Genomic DNA, 14655 nt, shown 5'->3' on the forward strand with positions numbered 1-14655 from the left:
AGAACTGCCGCCATTATTGGCATGTGTTCTGCCCATGTGACTACCACCGATAGAAGCACTGCTGTTGTTTTCACCGCTATAGAAAAACGCCCTCATGATGTAATTCTAGGTATAAATTTTCAAACCGCTCACTCGGCCTTTGTAGATTGTTCAGCCGGCTGTCTTGACCTTGAAATGCTTCTACTTTCTGATCTTACCAACCTACCGCAAAGTCGTCTTTGCTGCATTGGTTTCGCACGCCTTCCGGGTAACTGTGTTACACATATAGACCTCTCCTCTACGCCACCTGTAGCTGACGGCGATTACATGGTGGCACCAATTAATGCGGTAATGCTTACGCATGACGTCACTGTTCCGCACACCATTTTGACAATTGTTGAAAACCCCACATGCCTTCCTATTGTCAATTTTGCCCTCACTGCCCAAATTCTTCCTCCAGGTGTCTCCATGGCCAAAATTACTGCCCTACAAGGCCTTACGGTTGAGCTTTTCAGAGTGGATGATTGCTGCACCTGAGACCATGAACTAACTCTATTACGTTCATCGGGCGTCGACGTTGACCACACGGTACAATCAGACCTCGCTCCTGATCAATCGGAAGCCCTCCGTCACGTCATAGAGTCCTATAGTGACAATTTTGACTTCGCCAGCACGGCCTTAAGCCGAACGAGTGTTGTTACCCATCGCATCAATACTGGTAACGCGAGTCACATTCACCGACGTCCATACCATGCTTCCGCGTCCGAGCGTACAGTCATACGACCGGAACTCGAAAAGATGCTTGCAAAAAACATAATCGAGCCCTCTTCTAGCCCCTGGACTTCTCCTGTCATCCTGACCAGAAAGAAGGATTGAACATGGCGCTTTTGTGTAGATTATCGGCATGTCAACAAAATTACGAAGAAAGATGTTTACCCGTTGCCTAGAAATGACGATGCTTTAAACTGCCTTTACGGTAATACGTATTTTTCTACTATGGACCTTCGATCTGGCTATTGCTAGATTGCTGTAGACGAGATGGACAGTGAGAAGACCGCATTCGTCACTACCGACGGTCTTTATCACTTCAAAGTTATACCCTTTGGTCTCTGTAATGCGCCGGCCACATTCGAAAGAATGATGGATTCATTGCTCCAAGGGTTTCAATGGTCAACCTGCTTAGGTTATTAAGACGACGTTGTCGTTTTCTCACCCACAATCGACTCCCTTCTCGATTGTTTATCGGTGGTTTTTTTGTCGAGTGGGACTTCAATTGAACTCTTCAAAATGCTACTTCGCTCGTCGTCAAATAACCGTACTTGGCCACCTCGTCGATACCGCAGGAGTCCGCCCTGATCCCGAGAAAATTCGCGCTGTCATGGACTTTCCTGTTCCGAAGTCAACAAAGGACGTTCGCAGTTTTTTTGGTTTGGGCTCCTACTTTCGATGGTTTGTTAAAGACTTCGCGATCATTGCACGCCCACTCACAAACCTCTTGAAGAAGGACACGCCGTTTTTCTTGGGCGCTGATCAAGCCTCATCTTTTTTCCAGCTCATGACGCTCCTTACAACACCGCCAATTTTAGCTCATTTTGATCCATCAGCTCCAACCGAGGTTTGCACTGACGCTAGTGCGCACGGCATAGGGGCAATGCTATTGTAACACCAACGTGGACATGAACGTGTTATAGCATATGGAAGCCGACTGCTATCTACCGCCGTGTGCAACTATTCAATCACGGAGCATGAGTGTCTTGCTCTTGTGTGGGCAGTCGCCAAGTTTTGCCCGTACCTATACGGGCGTCTATTCCGGGTAGTCACCGACCACCACGCGCTCTGATGGCTGGCCTCACTGAAGGATCCCACAGGACGCCTCGTTCGTTGGTCCCTACGTTTGCAAGAATACACGTTCACCGTAACGTACAAAACAGGGTGGTCGCATTAGATTCGGATTGTTTATCACGCTACACTGTGGAAGAAGCTGCGCATACTGACACCTTTCCAGGCCTTCTGTCTGTTGCGCAGCTATTCAATCTTGGCCACGAACAACGCCAGGATGCTTCCCTGTGAACCATCATTGACAAGATTGAGTCAATGCCTCGCGACGCATCTCTAAAAATGTTGCTGGTCAAAGACGGGATCTTGTATCACCGTAACCTCGATCCATATGGCCATGACTTGCTCCCCGTCATAACAGCACATCTTCGTGGGACTGTCCTCAACCAACTTCATGACGCTCCCTTGGCGGGCCACTTGCGCGTCTCGCACATATGACCATGTACGTCGTCGTTTCTTTTTTTTGGCCTGGTCTTGCCCGTTTTGTTGGACGCTACGGCGCCACTTGCGAGCCCTGCCAGCGCCGCAAATAGCCATCCTCCCTACCAGCTGAATTCCTTCAGGCGATCGACATTCCCACTGAACCTTCTTTTCGAGTCGGCCTCGACATGCTTGGCCCATTCCCGATCTCCAGCTCAGGAAACAAATGGATTGCTGTTGCCACTGACTATGTGACGCGGTACGCTATCAGACACGCATTTCCGACAAGTTGCGCAACCGATGTGGTGGACTGTCCGGTATATGATATTATTTTCGGACACAGAGCTGCACGCCAACTTTTCACTGACAGGGGCCGGACCTTCCTATCAGCTGTCGCTGATGAAATCCTGTGCTTTTGCTCTTCCAAGCACAAGTTTGCTACTTCGTACCATCCGCAAACAAACGGTCTTATGGAGGACCTCGATCGCCCCATAACCGACATGCTTTCTAAGTACGTAGCGGCCGAACACCAGGACGGGGACATTAATTTGCCATTTGTGACGTTCGCATATAATTCGTCACGTCACGACACTACCGGCTAATCGCCATTCTATCTTCTATACGGCTGAAAACCCGCCCTACTCTTTGACACCTTGCTGCCCTCAGTTACTGAGTATGCCGGCGAAGCCATCGCGCAAGCCAACCACGCACGCCATCTCGCCCGCAGCCGCCTGCAGGCCTCATAGGAGCACCAAAGACAGCTCTACGATTCCCATCATCGAAACGTGCACTTTTCACCGGGTTCCTTTGTCCTCCTCTGGTCCTTCATTCGGCGTATAGGCCTTTCTGAAAAACTGCTGTCACGCTACACTGGACCATACCGCATCGTTCACCAGGGGGCTGACGTTAAATACGAGATCGTTCCAGCCGATCCAACGTCATCATCGTCACCTTCGAGTTACGTCATGCACGTAGCTCGACTCAAGCCTTATCACCCTTTTTCTATCACATCCGAGTTGCTGAAGCACCGAGACGGTGCTTCTACCGCCGGGGGGTTATGATACACAACAACACGCACAGTCTTGCCGCAAGAAAGAGAAAGACGACGTCAGTTGCTGGTTGTTGATGAACTGCCGCCATCTTGTTCGCCAAGCACGGTCCATCGTATATAATTTATTAAATAAGTTACTCGTAAGAATATGACAATTCGCAGCTAAACGAAGAGCACGAGCTTCATGAGTCAGCTCTAATGGACCCACCTATGTACACAGGAAAGCTAAAAATTGTTTTACCACTTCCAGTACATGGCTTCTACAAACTGTTTTTGGAAGGCTCAGGTTTTTCGCACTCTGGCTCCTAACGAGATCATGCACCTAGCTTTCAAGTTTCCCAGCGGCTTCATTGCTTTCTATGATAATGAGATTGAAGAAATCCAGCTGAAAAGTTGTCACTCGAATTTTTCAACTACAGGCAATAATAGCTTGCTTTTTTTCAGATCTGCAACCTCAATGCTGTTTTAAAGGACAACACACATGAATGGTTGACCGGCAAAAAAGTTCCAGAATGAAGGGCGTCGTACCTGGTTTCGAGGCGAATTAAGACCTCAATTTAACTTTCTTACTGCACATAGCACACACCTAATGAAGCACGATGACTGCCTGTATCAAGCAGAAGTCTTTCTAATATAACGAGCTAAATATACTACTGCGTGTGATTACTTTTGCATTTATTAGTATGCATGCCTGTCATGTACGTCACAATCGAAATAAAGGTTTTGTGAGCACACACATGACGGTTTTTTCTGAAGAACTTCTTTTGTAAGACTGGAGTCTTTCGTGCAGCGTGGCCCAGAACTGATGTTCTGGAATGATCGATCCACATTGTTCTATCCGCTAGTACGGCTGACTTCAATACAAAATAACATTTTCAACGTGATTCTGAGAAGCGCAATATATCTGGCAACGCAATTACGCTGAATAAAATTCCGTTAAAATGTGCAACGGGTGATATCAAAATTAGCTGTAAGCGCTCAGTCTTGCATTAGCACGAGAAATGTCGTGATAATATTGTGAGGTACACAAGCACGGCAGCAGTAAACTTTCACTGTGTCAAAAAATGCCGCGAGCACCTTCAATTGCGTCCGGATCACAAGGTATTTATATAGGACGACAATATCAGGACAAGCCTCCTCACACCTTCCCTGTTGGCTTTTAAATGTGACTTTTAATTCCGTGGCAGTGCCTCAGCGTCTTCATAAAGCTTGCACCCCAGTGCAACGACCCATACAAATGTTGACTCTAAGCATATTGAAAGGTAACTGCAACGCCCCTGCGTCTTATCCAGATCCTTTAAGCTCTCGAACAAACCAAAAATCTATGAACCGGCCCCCTAAAAAAACCCTTTAACGAATTCCATTGAGCATTAGTCGGTGTTCGAGCGTACACGAAGAAAGCAAAGATAAGTGATAGCTTTCTTTTTTTTTCTCTCCTAAATAAAGCTAACATGTTGTTTCGAAACTGTCTATCACTAAGCGTACTAGAGCATGTTCATTTACATAACAAGGCGCCGCCAATTTCATGGCCGATCTTCCACGATGGATTGAGCTAGTTTTCATAAGCGTCAACAAACCAACCAACTTCATGGAAGCGCTATTGTTTCTTTTTATGTAAATATGATCGTTTGTCTCTCAACTAATGTGGTTTATTCTACATATGATGCCAAAAACTCATCGGGAGTTCTGCTTCCCAAGCACCCCTCTTCTGGAAGACAGCCTAACAGAAAGCAAGAGGATGACTTTACTAAGCACTTGCCGGGAAAGAGGCCGGTACATTCAACTTTGTAACATAAAACCTGACTCAAAATGTGATTTTAAGCAGGCCCAACCAAAAATGTGAAATCCAGCTTCGTTCTACGAATGTGAAGTTGAGTTACAGCAGGGGAAGAGACTACAAGTCATTTGAAAATAAAGCGCACGTCCCGTCTATGGCACAGCCAGGCTGGCCCAGGTTACCTATGCCCCCTCCCCCCTTGATTGTTTTTCTACGTAGCGTATTGAGTAGAAAATCACCATGTCAAAGAGGTGCTCCCTCCACCAAAATTAAGGATGTCCACCCCTCGCCTGCGACGCGTTATTAAAAGAATACGCGCCTCATCAAGGAAGCTAAGAGCGTTTTAGAAAGCGCAAAGATCGGTACTACAGAGTCGGTAACAAAACGACGGGAAGCGAACAACATGGAATCAGACGTGTTCATTAAATTAAAAGAGGAACAAATTACTGACGTGGAGTTCGCTACGGGAACTGAGGCGCTATTGAGATACCAAAATGCTCTGAAGAATTAAAGGCTAAACTGGCACTATACAGCGACTTGTCCAGACTTCATTCATCACAGCACCGCTGTTAGTAACGCGTGCTATTGAGCAGCGTAACAGGACTCATGTCCAATCATCCATAAAGCTACCGTGGTTTGAGTTGAAATTATTCAGTGGAAAAATCGGCTAGCGGTCTCGATTCTCAAGACAATTTACGGCATCTGATTACCAGAATAAAGGCTTGGTGAAGGAAAATAAATTTGTTAACCCTGTCAGCATTGAGTTTCTTTATTTTAAACTGATACAGTTTTGTGCGGATTTTGTTTTATAGTAATGACCTCAGAAGACCATGAACGAAAATTGAGCCAGTGGTGCAAAAAGTTTTGAATTATTTACCGTGGCATCAAATTAAGTAATCAAGGCTTAGTGATAGGAAAGTAGAAAATAACTTCTTTTTTCCTGGTAATCATTAGTGCACCTGAAATGGGAACAAATGACCTATTACTCATTGAAACAGCTTCAGTACGACATCTCGAAAATGGCGTTTACCCACCTCCCATTACCCAGGTAGGCTTCAGCGAAGACATCGGTCGCACTTCTTCTTTGTGGCTGCTAGCTCCACAAATATGCCGCAATAATAATTTCAATTGCAGTGGAGATCATTCAAAAACTATTTGTCCTAGAATGAGCAGTATTGGTTACGTTTCTGAGATGCCAGGGGAAATGTTGCGTGGTGATGTCTGTTGATACCGCTAAGGCTGAAACGGTCAAGGAACGTAGTGAGAGGTATAGCGGCAAGAGCACTGACGGCCTGCAGGTGGCTGAAAAGCCTTACGATGTTGCTGTCGATATCCTCCAAAAACTGCTTCGTTGAGTGAAGCAGCACTTATCACGCTTTCGAGTGCTGCTCAACGTCATGTGCTATGATGTCCAAGGCATAAACACTTCGTATAATTCTGTCCAATACGGTATCCGTGATTCCATAGGCCTTAAAATTATTTCAGCTATTTAGGCCACAATGATGACCGACATATCGCACAGGGTAATTGACCGACAGACACCATTGCTTCATATACCACCCCGCCGCGGTGGTCTAGTGGCTAAGGTACTCGGCTGCTGACCCGCACGTCGCGGGTTCAAATCCCGGCTGCGGCGGCTGCATTTCCGATAGAGGCGGAAATGTTGTAGGCCCGTGTACTATGATTTGGGTGCACGTTAAAGAGCCCCAGGTGGTCGAAATTTCCGGAGCCCTCCACTACGGCGTCTCTCATAATCATATGGTGGTTTTGGGACGTTAAACCCCACATATCAAGCTTCATATACCACCGGGATCTCAAAAGCAGAAAATTGCCTTTTATCGAGACACGTGATAGCAGCAGGGACAGTTTGGGAAACGATGGCTTGCTAGATTTACTTATGATCCTTCGAGTAGAAGAAAGAACACCGCGAGCAAAGCCGAAGCAGCGAAAGTATAGAGAACAGACACTCCAGCCCTAGAGTGAGAACTTAGAAGTGCTTCCTCCTCCAAGCCATGGATGGCAGAAGCTGTCTCGCTGATAGACAAGCCTTGCATGTTGCGTGGTTCATCGTACCATCCTTAACAGCACATTTTACTGCTCAGATGTTGGAGCGAAGTTGAAAATGTCTTTATGTTGAGCAATATTGGATACCTCCTGGCAGTGTTTACGTAACGTGAAAGCAGAGATCTAACTAAAGAATGACAAGTGTGTATTAGACTAACGTTGTATTGAAACTTTCGCAGTTTTTTTCACATGACTCCTGTGGTTTCTTGTACGCACTCCAGTTATGCTTAATATGTCCTCAAATATAGGCTAGGGTTTTTTACGTAGATTACCAGAGGGCTTTCTGGTCATTGTGCTTAAAAAGGACAAGAGGTTGCGGGTATATATGCGTAGACCTAAGAAAGATATAATGAATACCTGAAAAGTGAACATTATCAGATACTGTGCCAGGAAGACATGGAAATAGAGCTGGTAGGAGCAAAGGTGTTTTTTCGGCTTGACGCTAACGCCGGATTCAATTAGATACCACTGGGTGAGCAGTCTTCCAAAGTACGCACCTTCGCCACACACTCTGGCCATTATTGGTTTCTTAGACTGCCTTTTAGCATTTCATCTACAAGCGAAGTTTTTCGAAAAACGCTCAACGAGATATCTGAAGGTTTGCTTAGCGTCCATTAATATGTTGACGACGTGCTGATTTTGGTTGCCAACCTGAAAGAACACGACAAATGGCTCCAAAATGCTCTACTAACGGCAGCGAAAGCAGTACTGACATTCCACGCGTCAAAGGGCTCATTCAACGCTGAAGAAGTTTTCTTTTTTGGGGGGAACTGTTAGCAGCATGGACATGCGCCCTGAACCTTCTTTGGCCGAAGCTCTCTTGAAAATGCCAGTACCACGAGACAAACAAGTGGTACAGAGGCTTTTAGGCGTCGTCAACTACTTTTGCAATTATTTGTCATCACTATCCCAACCCGATTCTACTTTGCGTCCGTTGTTGAAGCAAGATGTTGTTTTTGAGTGGACACCGAATCATGAGAACGAATGGCAGATTGTATGCAGAGAGCTAAGGAACTTGTCACTTCAAGCAGTGTTAGAGCCAGGCAGAGAAACAAAAATGACGGCAGATGCCTCGCATTACGGTGGAGGTTTGGCGCTGATGCAACGTTACGGGAGCGCCTGGAGGCCTGTGGCTTACGCTGGCAGAGCTCTAAACAAATCCAAACAACGTTAATCACAAGCAGAAAAAAAATCCTTGGTCGTAGTTTTTGGACAGGAAAAGTTTTATCACTTCGCATATGGTCATCCTTTCATTCTTGAGAGCGACCATCGCCCAGTGCTTCACATAATAATAAAGGCTATTGCTGTCGTGCCGGCTAGAGTACGATGTTTCTTTTTGTGGTTAATGAAGTATGAATACACATTGACTTTTGTTCCCGGCAAACTGATAGTTGTGGCCGCCATCCTTGTCCAGGCACCTGCTTCCGAAGACGGCGCTGTTCCTCCAAGTGACGTCGAAGTTCGTGGAGTTAAAGTAGTATCGGCACTCGCGAGTGAGAAAACTAATTCAAGGCTTGCCGGTGAGACCGAACGTGACGTGTACCTTCAGCAGGTACTTCAGAAGCTTGCGACTGGGTGCGCTGTGATAGGTTCACTGAAGTCGCTTGCTTTCGAACTTTCAGTGGTCGAAGGCATCGTTCTAAAAGGAACGAAGGTCGTAATACTAGGTAGCATGCAATTGGACATATTAAAGCACGTTCATGCAGGGCATCTCAACGTTGAAAAATGCGACGCCAGAGCAAAGCAGCTGCTATGCTGGCCCAATCTAACATCTGATAAAGAAAGACTAGTTCACCAGTGTTCAGAATGCCAGATTGTTGCTTCTAAGCAGCCGCCAGAACCGCGAACTCATGCTTACGACATCGACACAATCGTGGTATCGCGTGAGTGTCTACATGTTTCAGTGTGGTGGCCAGAATTATATCTGTGCCTGTGACTCAATGTCGAACTTCTCTGAAGTTCAGCTATTACCCAGTACAACAGCCTGGGTAATAGCTCACTGTATCAGCCTGTGATACAGAGATTGGGAGCCATATTTCCATTATGGTACGCTAGTCGAAGTTTGCACAGACAATAGACCCAGTTCACCAGTAATGAGTTCAGGCTATTTGCTCAGCAATTCAATTGCAAGAACATAACATCCAGTCCAGAGAACCATCAGTCAAACGAACTTGCCCAGAAAGGTGTACAGATAATTGAGCGCATCTTCAAAAAGACAAACGCGGAGAATGATAACTTTAGACTTGGCATCCTTAATTACAGAACGATTCCATTGGATGATGGGCGATCACCAGTGAAGCTGCTGCAAGGAAGATATCTGCGGACGCCCATACCAGTCTTTGGGCGCCTTGTTTCCACGCGAGTGAGGAAGCACAGGCATAGCAACCACAACAGACGTGTATTTCCCGGCCTCAGAACCCGTTAGTGTAAGGAAAGAGACATGTATGAGAAAAGCCAATGTTCTTGAATCAGCGGGGCCCTGCTCTATTTTTGTGCAAACAGAAGGCTACAACACCAAGCGCCGCAATCGGCGGCATCTCTTGGCAAGGAGCGAGCCTTTTGAGGACAAATCCGACGAAGGTTACGACGAAGAGCAGGTAGCTGCCTCAGTAGAATCTCTCTCTAGCCCCGCCGCAGTGGTCTAGTGGCTAAGGTACTCGGCTGCTGACCCGCAGGTCGCGGGTTCGAATCCCGGCTGCGGCGGCTGCATTTTCGATGGAGGCGGAAATGTTGTAGGCCCGTGTGCTCAGATTTGGGTGCACGTTAAAGAACCCCAGGTGGTCGAAATTTCTGAAGCCCTCCACTACGGCGTCTCTCATAATCATATGGTGGTTTTGGGACGTTAAACCCCACATATCAATCAATCAATCAGTAGAATCTCCCTCGTCCGGCTCGTCCACGGTAGAGTGAAGTTCTCCGTAACCATCTTTGCAGACAGTTCTGTCGCACCGATGGTCGCAGTGTCAAACACGTCGTCCGGTACGTGTGCAATGCGATCAAAGCTTTCAGCAGATTACTCAACGACGATACAAGGAAAAATGCGTCCTATCAGGCCCATCAGTTCAAACCACCTATCTTGGTTGAACTACACGCGCGCATTTTACTATCTACTAAACCCATCAACTTTACCCTCACTTTGCAATAAAACAGTGGCGACAATAAAAAAAAGCGTTCACTACTGTCCTAACATGCGTGCTGGTTTTATTGAACGAGGCCCGGCTGATACAAAGGCCACATGCTGCGCCATAATATTTGGGTCACGTGTTCACTGGAGCCTCTACTACCGATCAGCTGCGTTTTCTGGCCATGCTCTAATTTTGTTGCAGGCCCCTTTGAAGAGCGTGCGAAGGCAACCAGCCAAGGCGTTCCGATCTAGTTGGTTTTGAAAACCAACGTGCATGACGTGTGAGCACGACCTGGTTGGTGCTGACTCCAGACAGTGTTTGGCTATGGTCCTTTATTGCGAATACTATAAATGCGTAGCATTTTCTTAGCGAACTTCAGCGACTTTGACCGTCATCCACCCATCCATCCATCCACCCACCCACCCACCCACCCATCCATCCATCCATCCATCCATCCATCCATCCATCCATCCATCCATCCATCCATCCATCCATCCATCCATACATTCATCCATCCGTCCATCCATCCATCCATCCATCCATCCATCCATCCATCCATCCATCCATCCATCCATCCATCCATCCATCCATCCATCCATCCATCCATCCATCCATCCACCAATGAAGCGTCCGGACTAGTTCTTCAGTGTAGAAAGCCAGCATAAAGCGTGGTGGTTCATAACAATTGTGGAGTGACGCCGTTGAAATAGGCACGAAACTTCTGCACCAACAAAACCACAGACAAACACTCTTTCTCAGTTATCGTGCAGTTCGTTTCGGCAGGGGTGAGTACACGACTGGCATATGCAAAAACGTTTTTCTAGGAAAGGCTTGTCGCGTTGTAGAAGAGCTGCTTCTATACCAAAGCCGCTAGCGTCGGTATAGGAGATAGTCGGTGCGGCTTCGTCAAAGTGGCACAGCAGAGGTTCAGACGTGAAAGCTCTTCAACAGGTCGAATGCCGTTTGACATTCCTGAGACCACAGAAAGAGGACGTTGGAAGCAACTACCTTGTGTAATGGACCAGCTATTGAGGCGAAGTTCTGGATAAACTGGCAAAAATAGGAGGCGAAGCCAAGAAACTGTGAAGCTCCTTTAATCTTTCGGGACGCGAAAAATGAAGGACTGCAGCCATCTTGTCAGGGTCGCGCCGAATGACATCTTCACTAACGGCATGTCCTAAGACCTTGATAGATTTGCTGGTGAAAGAACATTTCTTAGTATTTATTTGGAGCCTGGCGCCAGCAAGGCACGTCAGAACTTGATCCAATCGTTCTAGGTGCTCTGAAAACATTGACGGAAAAATAACAATGTCGTCCAGGTAGCAAACGCTACTTTTTCATTTCAGGCCGCGCCGCACGGTGTCCATGCGCTCAAAAGTCTCAGGTGCGTTGCAGAGCCCGAAAGGCATCACGTTGAATTCGTATAGCCCGTCGGGGGTTTCGAACGCCATTTTTCCTTATCGTCTTCTTGCATGAGAATCTGTCAGTATCCAGAACGCAAGTCGATGCTTGAAAAGAATTCGGCACCTTGTAGGGAATCAAGGGCGTCGTCAATGCGTAGCATAGGGTACACGTCCTTCTGTGTGATCTTAATGAGCGCCCGGTATTCCACGCAAAAACGCACAGAGCCATCACATTTACGGAACAAAACAATAGGAGACAATGAAAGGCTTCACGAGAGACGGATGACTTCCCGTTTAAGCATGTCAGCAACGTTCTCTTCTATAATTTTTCCTTCAGCTAGAGACACGCGGTAGGGTCAGCGGTGTACGATAGATGTCCCAACTGTTTGAAGTCGATGTTCTGTAGTAGTAGTGCGAACAGCTTAGAAAGCATATATTGAAAGAATTAGCATGTTTTTGTAACAATGCGAGCAGCTGCTGCGTCTATGAATTTGTAAAGTGGCTGCTGACAGCGGTGGGAAAGGCGGAGGAAGAACCATGCTCACCGAGGGAAGGGTCTTTGGATGCGATGGCCTGAAGTGGCATGACAAATACCGGCTCGAAGTCGGCAACACGGGCCACAGTAATTCCCCGTGGCAGTAAGATCTTCTCCGGTTTAGAGTTTACGGCGATGACAAGCGCAGAACCATTTCAAAAACTAGTGACACCGGGCAGAAGAACTATGACTTTACAAACGCACAGTGGTGACGGTGAGACCAATACATCACCGTGATAGATGTCGCTGGGCGCATGGCGTCCATGCGCTCAAAAGTCTCAGGTGCGTTGCAGAGCCCGAAAGGCATCACGTTGAATTCGTATAGCCCGTCGGGGATTGCGAACGCCATTTTTCGTGAAGCTGACGATTTGCTGTTGTAGTAGTGGTAGTTCAATGTCTTTCTCAACGACTAGACGAAGTGGCTTCTGATTGTCGTCGTCAAGCATGTAGTCGGTGTCAGAAAGGTGAACGACACGTTGTCCATAAGAAATAACCACGGAAGCAGATGATAGGAAATCCCACCCTAAAGTTTGTTGGCGAGAGCACCAGGATAGGACAGCAAACTGGACATGTTGGCGGATGCCGTCAATGAAAACACGCACAGTACATAACGCGGAAGGGCGAATGACGTTCCTCTGGGCAGAAACTGACGTGAGACCATCGTAAGGCGTGATTACTTTTTTTAAAGGTTCACACAAATCAGCACGCATAACAGACAATGTCGCACCTGTGTCCACCAAAGCATCGACTGGCACTCCTTCCGCTTCCACAGAAACCATGTTACACGGCCCCGAGGGAGAAATTTCAGGTCCAATTTCGAATGCAGCTTTTCCTCCACGAACTGCATCGTTTAGTTTTCCGAATGAATATCAGAGGAGAATGAGGCGGGCCGAAGGGGCGAAGTGTAACGGCGGAAGGACAAAGGCGAGTGGCGTCTCGTGTTTTGGCTGTTCCGCTGGGCAGTCAATACCGCAGGAGATGAGAGACCGGTGTGGAGGACAAGAAGAACGCCGACCTTGATAAGAGGCCGCAGTGTACAAATCGCGTTCGCGCATGTCGTTCCGACGCTCATCTTGCTGGTGCTTTTGGCATAAGTGAGATCTGTGGCCTCGATAGCCGGAGTAGTAGCAGGCAGGGTGGGACGAGCGCCAGAGTGGGGAGTAGAAGGCGTTTGGGACACTTAGATATTGCGCGGTCAGATGGGCCGAAGAAGGGTCAGGGGGCATCGAAGAGTAGTTCACCGGCGGAGCGGCAGCAACCGACGCGTAGGATGGCAGTGGCAACGTCACGTGTACGTCGCTGGAAGGCACGGCAGCAGCATAAGGGTAGGTGGATATGGGGCGAGAAGCAGGTGGCTGTACGGGCGCAGAGCCGGTCATGGATGTAAGTGCCTTCCTGATGATGTCACGCAAGGGCACTCCCGAGGACTGCATAGGACGCGGTGTAGGAGGTGTGAACTCCTACACTGGGTTTTGAACAGCGAGGGCGTTGAAGGCAACAGGTCCGATGCCCTTCAATATGTGGCGTAATTTGTTTGTTTCCTCCATTAATTGATTGGCGCGCCGGCACAGTGCGAGGACAGCCTCGATGGATGAAGTGTACGGTTTGCCGGGATGTTAACGGCGAGTATCGAGTGTCCTCTTCGCGACGGGGGAGCAAATGGCCGGTGTCCCAAAAACGTGTCGCAGCTGCTGCTGAAAGGTAGCCCAGTCGGGTAAGTCAATGACGTGGTCAAAATACCATGTCTTGGCGACTCCGGTAAGACAAAAAGGAACGTAACGTGGTTTGGTGGCCTCGTCTCACTGATTGGCAGCACTTGCGCGGTCGTAGTCATCAAGCCAGTCATTTACGTCTTCTCCACGAAGACCAGTGAAGAGCGAGGGTCTCGTTGATTTCCGTGTATGTAAATAGGAGGAGCACCTTGTGGCGGTGCGTGGTTGATGACATCAGCGCCTGCAGGCTTGGTCTTGGACATGCTACCTGACAGTGGGTGCAAGCGTCGGTCTGACAAAGGTCCAGGGGGTAGAACAGGCTACGGGAAGACAGAGGACAAAAAATTCACCTCCGTCACGTATGAAGTCTTGGTAGTCTTGGTTGCGACAGCGTTTATTTGAAAAAAAGACCTCACTAAATGAACGAGCAGAGCTACACAGACGATGACGATGATGATGACACAGAGTGGCAATGCGGACAAAGAGACAAGCGGATTATGGTGATTATGGCCATGCAGGGATGAAAAAGACGTAAGTAACAAATGCCCGCCATATCAGTTTCGTACCCAAGGGATTTGTATTGGTGTTTAAGTTGAAATTTCGCATCCACATGCGTCATATTTAGTTGTCCAGCACGAAGAACTGTGTCGCTGTAGTTGTTTTCGTCGATGCGCACCTCGTGCACAAGTGTAAGCATAACAAAATGTGCTGCTCAGCCTTAGTGTCTTACTGTTTCCCAGAGGCCTGAACACC

The 14655-nt window shown here is 47.6% G+C and overlaps 1 protein-coding gene across 2 annotated transcripts in view; it reads left to right on the forward strand.

Annotated features, from left to right (window-relative positions):
- The window catches only part of LOC119173605 (venom metalloproteinase BumaMPs1), a 513062-nt gene that overhangs the window by 429778 nt on the left and 68629 nt on the right, over positions 1-14655 (forward strand). Inside the window, exon 13 of one of the 2 annotated variants that reach the window (XM_075896274.1) lies at positions 3731-4022. The exons of the other annotated variant lie outside the window; for it this stretch is intronic. Coding sequence (XP_075752389.1) covers position 3731 — 1 coding nt within the window. The 3' untranslated portion in view covers positions 3732-4022. Of the gene's footprint in view, positions 1-3730; positions 4023-14655 lie in introns of those variants that run through there. 2 annotated transcript variants of the gene reach the window in all.

This window comes from Rhipicephalus microplus, chromosome 5 (assembly GCF_043290135.1).
Source record: "Rhipicephalus microplus isolate Deutch F79 chromosome 5, USDA_Rmic, whole genome shotgun sequence".
Lineage (NCBI taxonomy): Eukaryota > Metazoa > Arthropoda > Arachnida > Ixodida > Ixodidae > Rhipicephalus > Rhipicephalus microplus.